This window comes from Euprymna scolopes, chromosome 21, assembly GCF_053919585.1.
Source record: "Euprymna scolopes isolate OS-2025 chromosome 21, ASM5391958v1, whole genome shotgun sequence".
NCBI classification, from domain to species: domain Eukaryota; kingdom Metazoa; phylum Mollusca; class Cephalopoda; order Sepiida; family Sepiolidae; genus Euprymna; species Euprymna scolopes.
Window position 1 is genome coordinate 98,985,348 of NC_136502.1, and position 15,890 is coordinate 99,001,237.

Consider the following 15,890-nt stretch of genomic DNA (forward strand, 5'->3'; position numbering starts at 1 on the left):
AATGGATAAGGTTTGGAATAGATATTAATCCTAACCTTTAGAGCAGCTTTCCTCACATATTCAAGAACATCTGGTATTTTCCATGTATATTCCACAGGTTTGGAAAATATAAAAATAAATAGGTACATTTTATATCTATAAAAAAAAAATCTATTTTTAAAAATTTAAATTTTGACTACAGTCAAACTGTAGATTTGTGGGTCAAGAATTTGAACAGCGCATCCTTTAACTGATTTGTTGTCCAGCACAATCGCTTGACTTCAATTGAACTGACCAAAATGTCAGATCTGAATGTTGTAATTGAAGGAAAACAGAACTATCTTCCACTTTGGAAAGAATAACGAGAATCTATTTGCATTCCTTGTACAGAATTTGTCTTCCAATTATCGTAGGTCCAATGGGTGAATGATTAAACTGGCACAGGCTTTAGGTGATCTTTATTCATTGACACAGGTTCGGATGAACCCCCTTGCCCCCCTTTTTCCTTTTTGCAAATTTTCTGTATTCCCAGCCTTGTAGATAAACTGTTTCATTCATCTTCTATTGTATAAAGAGCTGTTGTATGTCTGTGTGTTTGTTCACCTAAAAGTCATAAACTACTACAAAGGTGATATTTTCTTTTTCAGGATTTCCTTGGACAGAATATGAACACGTTTTATTTTTTGTAATATTCATTTTTGGTGTGGGATGGGGAGTTTAACAAGAACAAAATTAGCTGGTCTTGGTTTGACATTAATTCATATTTTCAAATCAATTTCAGATGTGAGATGATACTTGACATCGAGAAAGGGGGTGATAAAAAGAGAGAAAGAGAAAGAAAGAAACGTTTTAAAAAGAAAGATGTTACATAAACTTTGTTTTATTTTGTTGTCTATGCTTCCAGGTATATTTCATGCTACTTGGATAAAAATTCAGGTTTAAGTCTGGTCAGAAAATTGACCTGCTAATGATACCATGTAAACAAATGTTGCCTGTTCCATGGCCAAGCTGTTGTTGACTAACCTGGCCCCTACATTGGGCAGGGCTTGGCTTGTGCGATGAAACAAGTATGTGGACACCTAGCAACTCTAATGACAAGAGTTGTCAAACTCCATGGCAACAAACGGCTAGCCATATTGATGAAGAGTAGAAAGTGGAGTCTGTGTTTACTTTTGACAGCATCATAATTTTTGCTACTTCCTAATCTGTCCTTTAGTCCTCACATTCCATCGGTGATGTTTCTGACAAAAGAGAATTCTCTGGGTTAGCAGTTTTGAGTAAGTACTATGTGGATATGATTTGGGTATAATTTTGGTATTGCCATCAACTAATAAGAATATGATTTGGGTATAATTTTGGTATTGCCATCAACTAATAAGAATATGATTTGGGTATAATTTTGGTATTGCCATCAACTAATAAGAATGCTGAAAGTTATCAATTTCCTCAGGTTATATATTCTTTCTTCAATGGTTTTCTAAAATAATTGATAAACTCCTTTTCTCTGTTCTGCTCACAACTCCTCTACTCACCTCTTTATATTTCTATGACGACTTTTGCAGTGGAACCTTACTACCAGGTCTCTTTTGTCAACATTATCGATTTTTATTCCAACTTTCCAGCTCATTTAGATAATACAGAATCTGACATTGGTGTTTTCAGTGTGCCTTCTATTTCACAAAAAAATTGTCTTTGTGTCGCCTCCTATATATATATATATATATATATAATATATATATATATATATACTAGCAGTTTGACCCCAATTTTAACCCCATAACATTTGTTTTGGGTTCAAATCAAATTAAAAAGTTTGATCTATATCCAAGTAACCTACATCTAAAATTTCAAGTGGTTAGACCCACAATTGGCGGAGGAGTTTGGTAGAGTTTTGAAAGGTCAAATCATTGAACTTTGACCCCCTTGACAGCCAAATTTCTGGCTGAAAACCGATTAAAAAGATTTTCCCAAATCTCATTCCCCCTTGTGTCAAATCTTGAGTCAGTAAACTTTAAAATGACGGAGCAGACAGACAATTTCACTTATATATATATATATATACATATAAACACACACACATTGTATATTTTGGTGTATAAGACGGCCCTTAAAGTTAAAAAATCATTTTTAAAATAAACAAGATTTCATAAGATAGCAGGTGTTGCAATCTCTAACCTAGGCTAAACAAACATGGTTTTGTGATTAAGCAGTCGTCTTATACAACCGATATATATGATGAATTTATTAAAATTTGATCCAGTTTTGTACCTCGTCTTATCTGACAGTCGCCTTATACGCTGAAATATACAGTATGTATGTATGTATATATATATATATATATATATATTCTCCCAATATTCATATCAGTGATGATTTTAATGTTCACAAATGTTAAATGCAAATATACTTTTCACAACATTGATGATAAAGGGAAGTTGACAAATGCACTTGTGTACCTGATACTGATGGACATTTTGTAGCCAAACTTTTTGTGATAATTTGCAGTGCATATGTTTTAGTTTCTCTGGGAGTTTGCAATTACCATAAAGATCAAATCTAAGATCAGAAATGTTTGCTGTTCCATTGCAGAATGTATTGATACAAGGATTAAAATTGCTTTGGATTTTTTATCTCTGAAATTCCTCTGCATTCCATTTTCAAAAAGAATGTGGTCTGTCATCTTTAAGACGTCTGATTAGTCAATTACTGCTATTTAGTGTTGTTATACTCTCCAAGAAATTCTAACAAAGACTAAACAGCTATGGTGTCGTATTGTGTTGTTGCCAATACTCACAGAAACCATCATTTTAATTGCTATCAACAGAACAGATGCTTTGAAACTAAAGTTGCAACTGCTGCAAAGGGATTATAGAAAATTCGAAAGGGTCCTGTACCTAAACTTTTAAAATTTGGAATTATTAAGTAGAAACTTGTTTCTCAAGAGCCTTCTTTCTTTTTTCGAAAATAGCAAACATTATAATGAACGGATGAAAGCCCTTCTTGCTGTGATTTCCTCTGCATCTGACAAAGTGAAACTTTTGAAAAGAACTTTGTTTCAGATATGGTCACTTGCTTCCAGAATCTCGCCAATGATTGAACAAATATTAAGCGACATTCATATATCTGTATGTGATGCTGCCAAAGTTATCAAGAATTTTGATGTCAGCTTATCCTGACAACATTCCTGTCTTTATACTTAGGAATCTGCAAACCAAAGTTGCTCCTATCCTTGCCAAGTTTTTTAATCGTTGCTTAAAGGAGAAATGCTTTTCATACCTCTTGGTTTGCCAAGTATTTAAAAGTATTTAAAAAGTATTTAAAAAAGTATTTAAAAGTATTTAAAAAAGTATTTAAAAGTATTTAAAAAAGTATTTAAAAAAGTATTTAAAAGTACTAGTGATCAGTTTTCTTCTTAATGCAAACCTAATCAATTTCCTATGTCTCATTCATAAGTCATTTGAATTGGTGAGCAAACAAAAATTAAATTGAAAAAAATAGTGTTAGAATGAATTTAAATATAAATACTTTTTAATTTATTTTTTAATTTAATTTAAAAAAATTACATTTTTTTAAAAGTGGATTTCTATTAATTACATTGGATTTTCTTAATTTAATTTTTTTTAATTAAAATTTTAAAAAAATGTTTTTAATTAGAAAAATTTTTTAAATTTAATTTTTTAATTAAAAATTAAATTTTTTGAAATCATGAAGAAAATTTTTTTTTTTTTTTTTTTGGTAAATTTTTACGACGTGGCCAGCGTATTATAAACACCTTACCACCCCATGTTAAGAACAACTTTTGGAATAAACCCCTCCCCTTCCCAACCTCGAAAGCCGTTCTTAACATAGGGAGGTGGGGTGTGTGTGTGTGTGTGTGTTTATTTCAAAAGCCATTCTTAACATGGGGTCGTTGGGGGTGTTTATACTACGCTGGGGCAGGTTGTAAAAAACACCAATTTTTTTTTTTTTTTTAATGAAATTCACATCTTATTTTATTTTTGAGTTTTTTGTGTTCTTTTTTTTTTTTTATGGAAATGTCTCTTTATATTGATTAGATATTACGCGAATTAATATTCATTAAATTAGTAATAATTTTATTTTCTATTTCAGGTGCTAAAGTTCGCCAAGAAATTTATGATGCATTTGAAAACATTTATCCAATATTAAAAGGTTTTAAGAAGCAGTGAAAAATGTTGCTGTCATTTCCGTTTTTGACTATCATTCATCCGTTTCACTCGAACCCTTCGGCCAAGAAGGAATAGGATCCAAGAAAAAAAAGGATCTGGTTTCGAGTGAATAAAAGAAACTGAGGAGGTGCATGAGAAAGTCTGCAAATGAACGACCTGAACTTGGATTAGCAGATAACTGATCATTCAGAAGATGACCGGATGTCTATATACATGGTGTGATGGTACATGTCCGAACTAATGAACAAAGTGGGGCTTGCCAGGAGGGGAGGTGTGTGTGGCCTGCAGTTAATATCCAACTTGGTTACCTCTGATAATAAAACATTGTATCTACCTTCAATATTTATACACTCCACCCCTTCCTACATCACCAGTCCAAAATTGACTTGACATGACAGAAATCACCCCGAGATACAGAGTTCGGAACATTTCTGGAGGATGACCTCTTTGTAAGGTTTAGCGTGCAACGGAGCAAAGATTTGCAGCTTCGGAAGAGCCAGTCATTTTCCACCCTGTTGTGGCGATTAAACCACTAGTATTTAAAAATTAACATTTTTTTTTCTTTTCTCATTTATTTAAATTTTTATTAAATCTAAAATATTAGACATGCGACATGCCAGTTGTAACATTCTCTGCGACGTAACTGTCTCTTGTTTCTCTGCAGTGTCCTCAGGTTTTAAATTTCCTGACAGATTTTACTTTTCAAATAAGTGCATCAGGGCAGTATAATAAGATGTAGGCAGGAGACTTTGTTGGTATGGCCATGTTGATAGAATGGATAAGAGTGATTGAATTAGCAGAGGTAGTTTTGGAAGGCAAAACGTGAGAAGTATGAATTTGAGATAAAGATGGATAAATAAAGACCTGGTCAGAAATATTTCAAAATAAATTTTTAAAAAGTATTGAAAAAATGTAAAATAAATCAAATCTGACAACTGTTGCATATCATTAAGAATGAGTCATAAGAAGCTATTGTACTCCTTTATGTATAACCCCCCCCCCCACAAACCCGTTTAGCAACAAAATCCTACCCCTTCACTGTAGAGGACTGTAGATGCCGAAAAGCCTTCTACTTAAATAGCTTCTTCCCTCGGGTCGATTCGAGTCAGGTTGCATGCACATAAACTCTCACAATGAAAGACTTTTGCTTTTCAAGTTTGCAAATCATGTCTCTTGTGGCAGCCGGAGGGGTGGTGATGGTGGTGGTGCCATTTTAGAGTTGGAGTATAAAAAGGAACATGTTTTTAACGTGCAAGAGAGCAAAATTTTTAAGTATGACGGATACGTATGATTTTTTTTTTTTTTTTTTTTTTTTTTTTTTTCCATTTTAAGTTGTGGATGTTAATATTTGAATATTTGATTGTCCGCCTCCTCTCCTCCCTCAATGATCCCCCTTTTTCAAGCAGTGCCTTCACACAAATACTTTATTTTTTTCTTTTTCTTTTTTTTTTACTCTAAACTCTGTAATGATTACTGAAGATTTGGTTAAATCTCTGACTGCAGGAAGTTCTTCTCTTTGATGCCATTTCTATGCATCCTTAGGACTCGTTTCTTAAAAAAAAAAAAAAAAAAACTTCACTAAAACAAAAAAAAACATCTCAGCATCATGCATTTTTCAGTTCTTTTCATGCAGTTTCATTTTATGTATTCATATTGTGTTAAAAAAAAGTTGTAATTACTTTCAATCTTTTCTTGTGCAGATAATGCAAATGGAACCTTGTTTTATACATTTCTTGACATGGCAAAAGACTGAGCATCATTCAACGCTTCGGATTCACATGATCCTGATTGCATGTTTTTTGTTTTTTTTCTCAGGTGGGGAGGGAGGGAGGTCAAATTGGTATCAGTAAATTTCAAATGCTAAATTTTAACGAACACACATTGACATTATTTTCTTGACGCATTTTGACTTGCCCCCCCCCCCCCCCCTCCACCAAAAAGAAAAAAATGAAATAAAAAATGTATGAAACCCAAAATAGTATGGTACCTCGGCAGCAATTCTTCATGAAATTTTTAGTCAAAGGTCACAAGTGATTTGGTTCCTGTCCAGTATTTCCCATATATTAAAAAACAAAAGTAAAGAAAAAAAAAAATCTGTATGCTGTATGCACCCATGACTAAACAAAAAGTCATATTCCAAAAATCATATGAATTAATCAAGTAGTTTTATTTTTATAAAGAAAATCATTTTATGATTAATAATAGAGCAGCTATATATAGTCATCCACATACAGTACTGTTTCGCTGTATCCCAGCTCATCAGTGCGGCTAGACAGGCAACTACCTTAATCCAGCATCGAAACCCGACCGCCTGTGCAACAGTCAAGGCATTGAACCATTACACTAAATCGGCAGCTGCTGTGCGGGTAGTGGATTAACAATGTTTTGACATCGTCTGAATACCTAAGTTCGATTTGTTTACACAAAGAGCATCGCTTAATACGCTAATGGTATATCGTGTATCACTTTCCAATATGCTCAACTCTATATGTGTATATGCACACACACATTCCTTATTTGTTTTTACATAAGCAGTCATGAGCATGTTTCGTTCAGCTAGTTACCAGTAACTAGAGATCTGTTCAGGTGATACATCTTATACGAAAGCAAAGATTGCTATATATATAAAAGAGAAAGAAAATTAAAACTTTACAACTCTACAATCAAAATTTATTGTTCGACTGAATACTCCAAAAAATAATTTACAAAGTCCTTATTCCATGGAGTTTCAAAGAATGCTATTCTTATCTTTTCATCAGAGGACATAAAGAAATCAGCAAATTATATTTGTAGCAATGCTAGAATTTGCTAGTTAAGGCATTAAGTGAAACCATAATTTATTATAGTTATAAATTGCTAATTAAAAAAATATTGGCTATGTAAAAAGCTAATATAAAAACAAACCGCGCATAATATTTCAGCTTGAATGAAACTCCTCTTGAGTTGATCCAAAATGCAAAATAGTTCTTTAGATAGAATGGATTCCAAAATAAGTTCAGCGTGAGAATGCATATAATCCGACTGGAAAGTTTTCAAAACAGCTGAAATAATGAAAATTGTTTTTTTCCAGGCAGTGCAGTAGTCCAAAGAGAAGTCTGTCTCTAGTCAAATGGGACCTAATAGTAAAAAGAGAGAAATCCCATATGAGAACTTTCATCATCGGCTTAATTAGAAAAATATATATATATATATATATATATATATAACACTTTTAATTTTTTTTTAATCCTTTGAGATGAGGTTTCATAATTAATGCATTCATTTTTTTGCAGACTGTTATCCTCATCTTGATATTTTCTGTTTCACCACGTTTCGAACAAAAACTATCAAGATGAGAATAATGGTCTTCAAAAAACGAATACAAAAATTATTAAGGATTAAAACAACAAAAAAGTAATAATACACCTTTCGGTATGGACCTGACAATGGAAAACCAGATAAGAACACAAAAATCCAACCTTGATCATCCTTCAGGGCACGTGGCATAATGGATAGATGCATTAAGTCTCTACGATTTCAGGTGAGATTGTCTGAAGATAGCAGTTTCAATCCTACCCAAGCAGGCCGGAGGATTAATTGATGAGACAACAACTATGGAAGGCAGTAATTACTGGATGTACAGTTATAAGACCCGACATTCCTATCTCGTCATGGTCAACCACCGGACGAAGACCAGTGGATGGGTCAGTTGAAACGTGGTGAAACAACAACTATGAGGATGAGGATAACCTACTGCAAAAAAAAAAAAAAAAAAAAAAGATGAATACACAGCAGCTGTCTTGTCTGCCATTTTAAAAAGGTCTAAAAAAAAAAGAAAACATAACTAATTCAAACTTACAAGATTTATGTAGTAATGCCTATGAATTCCCATTGATTGCTTAAATATGATTTTCTACATGAAAATACTTGATCAATTTACATAATTTTTGGAATATGATATTTTAATTTTGTCATGTGTATATATTTTTTTTAATATAGAGAATTCTGGAATTTTCTTTTTATATCCCCCCTTCTCCCCACTTTTTTTTTTTTTTTTTTTAATATAATTTCTGAATTCACTATAAGAACAATTTTTGGTGAGAATTATTTAAAAATTTTCATATAAACTTTGCTTAAAAGTGGACATGAATGAAAACTGTTCTTTTCTCTGCATTTTGCGAAATTGCTCAAGTTAATAGATCTGAATTTTTGAGATGAGGGTTTCTTCAGACTACTGTTCTCATCTCGAGGTTGAAGATTCAATCTTCAGTGTGGCCGAAACTCCAAATACAATTGCAAATTACTTGGAATTTCTACCCAGTCATGGCTGCTGGAACAAGAGCATGCTACCCAAGTGAATTAAATAAAAGGTTTCATTCGAAATTCTGTGCAGATTCAAGAGTTTGACAAGATACACTTGGAGAAGGTGGAACAGTATTCCAAAGAATCCAAATAATTTAATGTATCAATTTCTTGAGTAGGATCAGTTATGCTGGATGGGCTCAATTACATATGAATAACGTTGGGAAAGGTATGAACTCACAATTGGCTAAATCCCAATGTGTTTCCGCTGAATAATAATTGTTTTATCATTGAAGAACTTATAAAAAAAAAAAAATTAATATACGGTAACTTCCATATTAAAAATAATTATGATTATTTAGACTTGTGCTTATTTAAGGAAAAAAAAAAAAAAAAAAGAACCTTCATGGTGTACTGACTTATGACATGGAGATGTTATATTCCAAAAATCACAAAAATTGATCGAGTACTTAAAAAAAAAAATTTAGTGATGAAAGTTTTATTTTGAATATAAATATCTCTGTATTCAAATGAAATTGTCGCCTTGGAATTTTGGCCAAATTTAAAACATGGTGCCCAGCTGAATCCTTATATAAAAAAAAAAAAAGAAATTGATAAAATTGTGATTTTTGGAATATGCCAGTTTCATTCTGTTACAGGTACATACATCATGAAGATTTTTCTGTATTTTCTTTTGATTAAAATTTTCATAAGTGCAAATGTAAATAAACATTCTTATGTAAACCTTGTTAAATTAATTTTTATCTTTGGATATTCTTAATTTGGAATAATTATCATAATGTTATAAGATCGTCCGGCTTTGACATTTATGCTTATTATAAATGTTAAGTTCAACTGTATTTCTCGTGGTTAACGTTGGCCGTGTGGTTTGTTCCTTGCAAATGTAGTCAGAGATGATTTTGTGATGGGTACATATATCAAAAAGATTCTTCTGCATTTTCTTTAATTAAAATTTTTATTAGAAGTGCAATTCTAAATAAGCAGAATTTTTTTTTTCATTTCATGTAGAAATTATAAAAACTTGAATTAATGTGTTTTTTTTTTTTTTTTTAAAAAAAAAAAAAATATAGAAACTCATATTTTCTGGACATTGGAATAAATGTGATTTCCTTCATTAGACATTCTCAAAATAATTTTTTTTTTCTCTCATTAGTGAGGGGGGGGGGGGGCACCCGGCTTTGCCCGAGCATAAAATATGCTAAAGTATGATATTTTAATTTGTCCAGATTTCGTTTATATTATTGAAGAGTCATGATTTCAAAAGTAAAAAAAAGTGTTTGGGTGCCATCAGCTTAAACCGAAACTTTACCATTCAAAGCTGGTGACGTTACCACTGTACGAATGTGACACACATATGAACTGATTAAAAAATAAACTAAGATGAATGTACAAAATGTATAACAATTTTTTTTTTTTTTCAATTTTGACCCATGTTTGACCCCTTAAAAACTATACCGGCGAAAGACCCATAAAAGAATATTCTGTAAGAAATCCAATCATGTGAGGCCCCTAGTGCCGCTCTGCGACTTTTAATTTCAAAAGAGATAGAATTTGAAAATATGGAAACGGACAGGCAGACATATAGCAGTTTATATATTAGATTTATCAGAAATTGTTTTATTAGGAAAACATTCTTTTAATAAATTTGTCAAACGTTAACTTCAGCTTTATCTCACTTGATTGTTGGACGAGTGTTGAATGATTCTTGTTCATCGATTCTCAAGGATTTTCAGTCTTCCAAAAATGCTTTAGATACCCCTCCTCCCTCTGGACTACATACATGGACATAATTTGCTCAACCTATCTGAAGATCTAAACAATTGTATACCTGCTTACCTATGCATAAGTATATTTAAAAGTGCTCAATTTGGTAATAACAGAGCTAAATAATAGATAAAAATTGATCGTTTGAAAATGTAATACTTGTAATGCTGTATATGTGTGTGTGTTGACCTTTTGATGAAACAAGTTGAAATGGACGATTGCTGCCAACATTCACCCACCTTCAGTCATTGCTCAGAAAGTTATTTTTTATTTTTTTTTAAATATAAAAATGGCCTTTATGCAATATGGAAGCATTTCACAATGACATTTTCATTATCTGCATTTGAAAAGAAACTTTTTTATATTTCATTCCCCAAATGGACTTGTACATATAACATAAAAATGATCTCGAATTTCTTTGTTTTTTTTTTAATTTATTTTAATATATGAACATTTCTGTCTCGGGCAGCAGTGAATTTTTTTTTTTTTTTTTTTTTTTTTTTTTTTTTCCAGTTTCTGTTCAGAATTCCTCCTTAGATAAAAAAAAAAAAATTTACGTACCCATGATCAAATGAAAATATCATATTCCAAAAATTATGTAAAGTGTTCAAGTAGTTTTATTTTTGTAAAGAAAATCATTTTTAAGTGATAATTGGAATTTCTAGTTTAAATCTTACAATTTTGAATTAGTTTTTTTTTTTTTTAAGATTGTTTTCAAAATGGTGGACAAGGCAGCCGCCTTTTCTGTTACTCATAAAATTTGATTTTCTTATTTAAAAATAAAGCTATTCCGTCAATTTGTTTTTTTTTTTCTTTTGTAAGGTGGGAGACCTTTGATTTCAGTTAGTTATGATGGCGATACATAAAAAGTAATTTGATTAGAAAAAAAATAAGCAAATATTCTTTTAAATAAATTATACCTTTTTTTTTTTTTTTTTTTTTTTTTTTCTTCACTCTATGGCAATGGAGACTATAGTCCTTGGCTGTTGTTCAATGGTGATTCATCTTGTTGGTCCCCCGATAAAGGAGGGATTGGACCTAGTAATTTATTCCCATTCGTTTGTTTACACTTTTCTCAATAACCATACCTTCGATTTAAAAAAAAAAAAAAAAAAATTTAATTAATTTATTTTTTTATAACTTTTACACAAACATTAGTCATGGTGAAAGTAAACTATTGCCAGAACGGATTTTCTGGGCTAAATCTAGTTGCCCTCCTAAGGGCTATTATAGAGGTAAAATTGCCCCCAAATTATTTGTTTGTTTGTTCGCACTTTTTTCAATAATCACTCCTTGGATTTAAAAAAAAATTTTGCAGGAACATTAGTCATGGTGAAAGTAAATTTTTTACTTGTGGAGGAGGACCTTGCATACTCAGCTTGTTTAGTTAATGGTGGATTTTATGGAAATCGTTTCAGCGACCGCAAAAAGGGATAAGTCTGCAAATCATTTTGTCCCAGAAAGATGTTAATAAAAATTCTTTAGAAGTAATAAGGGAATGTGCTGACAAGAGGTAAAGGGAGACATGAAAATCCCTATTTACTTGCGTTCCTATAAAGGCCGTGTTAAATACCAGGAATGAGGTCACCTAAACTTTTTTTTATTTTTTATTTTTATTTTTTTTAAGTCTGAAACCAGAAAGTGTTTGTTAAAGTACTTACAATTTAATACTAGCTGTCACTGTCTGGTGTTGCCCGGGAATCTTTATATTTTGACTTTTTTTTGCCAAATTCAAACTTTTGCTGTAATTGAATTTGATTACAATATTCAAACCTGTCTCTTGTAATATCTTCGACTTGTTTACTTTTCACGTGATGACCAAGCTGACCCCTCACCTATGACATTAGTAGGTCACATAATTTTTAGTGGAGATGCCTACTATATTTAAGCTTGTCTCGACCTTGTTGACCTTAAAATCATGTCTTGTCGATCATTGTCAGTAAACAGTTGCACTTGAATAACTATCTGTACACTTTGAAAAAAAAAAAAAAAAAAAAAAGGTGCCAAGGAATATATAACTTTTTATGTAGGAGGGAGATTCGGTTTTTTGCAAGTGAGTAAAGATGATCTCTGACCCTAACTTAAGAAAATATTTGTGATATTTTCAAAATTATTTGGTGAGGAATATTTCTGTCGTCTTTCTCAAATGGTTTTTTATAACTATTACAAGTTTATAAAAAAAAAAAAATTCAATTAGTATTTTATTTTCAAGATATACGAAAAAAATATGGCCAAGTTCCGGATATGGTATATGATTAGAACTATGACAACAGCATATTCTTTTCATTGTTTTGACTCTCAAATGTGTATCTGTTGATATCTTATATGATATGCTTTTATATAGAGTGATGTGGTTCTCGGTTTATTAATTGTGTCTAACTGTGTCAGATATATACTCGAGAGTCCAAACAATGAAAAGAATATTCTCTTGTCATAGCCCTATATATGATACACTAGCCTGGGTGCCCAGCGTTGCCCGGGTGTTTGGAGGTATGTGTTGAGAGAAAAAAAAAAGTGGTAGTAGGCAGGCAGGTTTGAATCTGTACCACGAAGGAGGAAAAGAACGTGGGGAAAAAACAGTGATGTTTTTGCTGTTGCGTCCATTGCTAAACCGGAAGTGGCAAAGGTTTAAATTAAGGCTAGTCAATCGAAAAGAGATGACTTTCGAAAATATTGGCGGAGAAAGCGACCCGCTTCTTGTAGAAAAGTGCCCAGTTGAGGGTGAAGGAATTAATATTTTTAGCTAATTTTTCGATATTGGAAGGGTCGAGCTTCAAAACGATACCGATCTCGTGAAAATCCGTTGTCTCTGTCGAAAGTTTTAGGCAAGCATACATACATACATACATACATACATACATTTAAACAGACAGGTGAGATTTATTTATTAGATGATGATGATGGTGCAGATTGAAGTAGAAACGTGTCTATTATGTAACATTTTCATAAACACAAACATTAAACAGTCTTATCACACAAACGTGTACGCATTTGTGTGTTATCGCTAGTGAGCGATCCTGAAGCCAAATCAATTAATAAGTCTTCTGTGTATATATATATATATATATATAAGGCAAAATGTGTGCGCACATTTTTTGTATGTCCAGCGAAGGCTTTTATTTGGGAGGGGGGGGTTCTCTGTCGGGTTACTATTTCTTGCAACTTTTTATATTCTGTGTAGATCATAATATCTACGATTTGCGAACACGTATCGCGTCTAGATTTATTTACATCGACTTTTACAAAATTCTTGCTATTTCAGTCCCTCTCGTGTTGGTTTGGCTTTTTCGTATAAAGTGAAACTAAGTTGAAATGGGAACCGCTCCTCCCTCGGTTTTCGTGCCGGGAACATCCAGTCAGGGCTAATGGAACAAGAGACTTGTCTGTTTATCGACCAATCTTTCATTCATTAATAAAAAAAAAAAATCAGGAAGAAATTAACTTTAGCTTATATTTTATTATATAAAGAGAAAACGTCTGTGTATGTTCATATGTCCGCTAAAACTTGTCATCCGCGTTATTAGAAAGAGCGAGCTCTCTGACAGAAAATATCGAAAAATTGGGAAAAATCGTCAATTATTTTGTGTAGAAATGTTTTGTTTGAAGTGAGGGGGGAGGTCAGATAAAAATTTGCTTTCGACGCTGCACGAAGTGTTACGTTCCGTTTTAAAAAGCTAAATTTATTACATTATAACATGTTGTCCTGGGCCATCGATAATGCATTCGCTCACTGACTTAAGTTATGTAGGTTTGTACCTAGCACACGTTAATTTAAAAACATTTTTTTATGAATTAATTTGATTTATTTAGTTTTTTCTGTTTACAAAATTTTGTTTTCCGTTTCGCTTCTTGCTAATGCCACTCAAGTTTGTTTTTTTTAAATTTTTTTTTTTACTTATTTGCCGTAGTATTTGGCGAAGAAGAAAATGGAGTTATTGCCCTCTAACATTACCGCCGTCTGTATACTGCAGAAGTGCCAAAAGTTTATCTCCAGGGAAATGAGAATGATATAAGTGAGGTATAATGTGAGTGTTAAAGACAGTCTTAGATCTGATGACCTCAGAGGGAGGTTAAGTTTGGAAGATGTCAGGCAATAAAGTTGGTTTGCACATTACTGAAAGAATGAGAGTTCTTTAGCAAGTAGATTTAGAACAGTTATATGGAAACGACACTAATGTGATGCAAGTTTAACCGGCTTTCTCCAAAGGAGGGAGTTCCATGGTAGTATGAAATTCATAAGTGGTCACCAGTTGCATGTATATTCCCATTAGCAGAAATGACGTTAGGATTTTGCTCCTTTTGCAGGTAGGTGTCGACGTCTTGCTATGTACAGTGCCTGGAATTCCCAAATTGGTCATCCATTTTAGTAATGACCAACCTCAATTTTAAAAGCCATCCAACATATGCCAGCATAAATTAGCAGACGTTAAAGTGATAATGATGACGCTTGTTATACATTTACACTAATATAAAATAAATATAAAATTGATATGAAATAAATATAAAATTGATACGAGTACCATGAAATTGATATCAAAATGATATAATTGAAAAGGGCATAATTTCTTATATGCTTATGTTCTGTTATTTTTTTAAAAATCTTTCACAATAAGGAACATCATTTAAAACTCTTTTTCTTTTAAACTGTAGGATGCCTTCAAAATATCTCTGATGATTTTAATGTCTCAACTCTTAAGATTTGCAAGTTTTGATTTAGCTATGTAATTATCAAAAATATATGATGATAAAAATCTATAATTATGAAAATATATAATTTTACAAAATCTATAATTATAAAAATATACATTTAAAAAAATATATTAAAATATATAATTATAAAAAATATAATTTATGAAAATAGGTAATTTTAAAAAACTATAAATATAAAAAATATAATTATAAGAAATATATTATAAAAATATATATGTATTAAAATATAGGTATAAAAATATATAGAATTAAAAATATAGTTATAGAAAATCTAAAAATTTACTTACAAAAAATCTATAATAATAAAGAATATATAATTATAAATATGTATAATTATATAATTATAAAAAAGTTATATATAATTATAACAATATATAATCATTAAAATATTTATAAAAAATAATTATGAAAAATATATAATTATGAAAGTATATAATTTTGAAAATGTATAATTATTATATATATATAATTATAAATATATATAATCATTAAAATATTTATAAAAAATAATTATGAAAAATATATAATTATATATTTTTTATAAAAATATAATTATAAAAAATCTATAATATATATATATATATATATGAAGGAAATAGTATTCCAACAAAATAGAGAAATAAAAAGGAACAAACTGTATTATGTGTTCATCAACGTTTCGTCTTTATATATGTGATTATAAATATATATAATGATTAAAATATTTATAAAAAATATATAATTATAAAAATGTATAAAAAATACATAGATATAACAATATATTTTAAAAATATATAATTACAAACATATACTTATATAAAATTAAAAAAAATATATAATTATGAAAAAAAACTAAGTATAAAAATATATAATAAGGTATTTAATGAAAATATATACCTATAAAAATATAATTGTTAGAATATATAATTATAAAAACTGTATAGGTATAAAAATATATGATTATAAAAC

At 30.8% G+C, this 15,890-nt stretch overlaps 1 protein-coding gene across 1 annotated transcript in view; it reads left to right on the top strand.

The window, feature by feature from the left end:
* The window catches only part of LOC145242621 (uncharacterized), a 43,034-nt gene extending 36,940 nt beyond the window's left edge, over window positions 1-6,094 (top strand). Inside the window, exon 7 of the mRNA XM_080105738.1 lies at window positions 4,090-6,094. Coding sequence (XP_079961864.1) covers window positions 4,090-4,166 — 77 coding nt within the window. The 3' untranslated portion in view covers window positions 4,167-6,094. The remainder of the gene's footprint in view (window positions 1-4,089) is intronic.
* The last annotated feature ends 9,796 nt before the right edge of the window (window positions 6,095-15,890 follow it).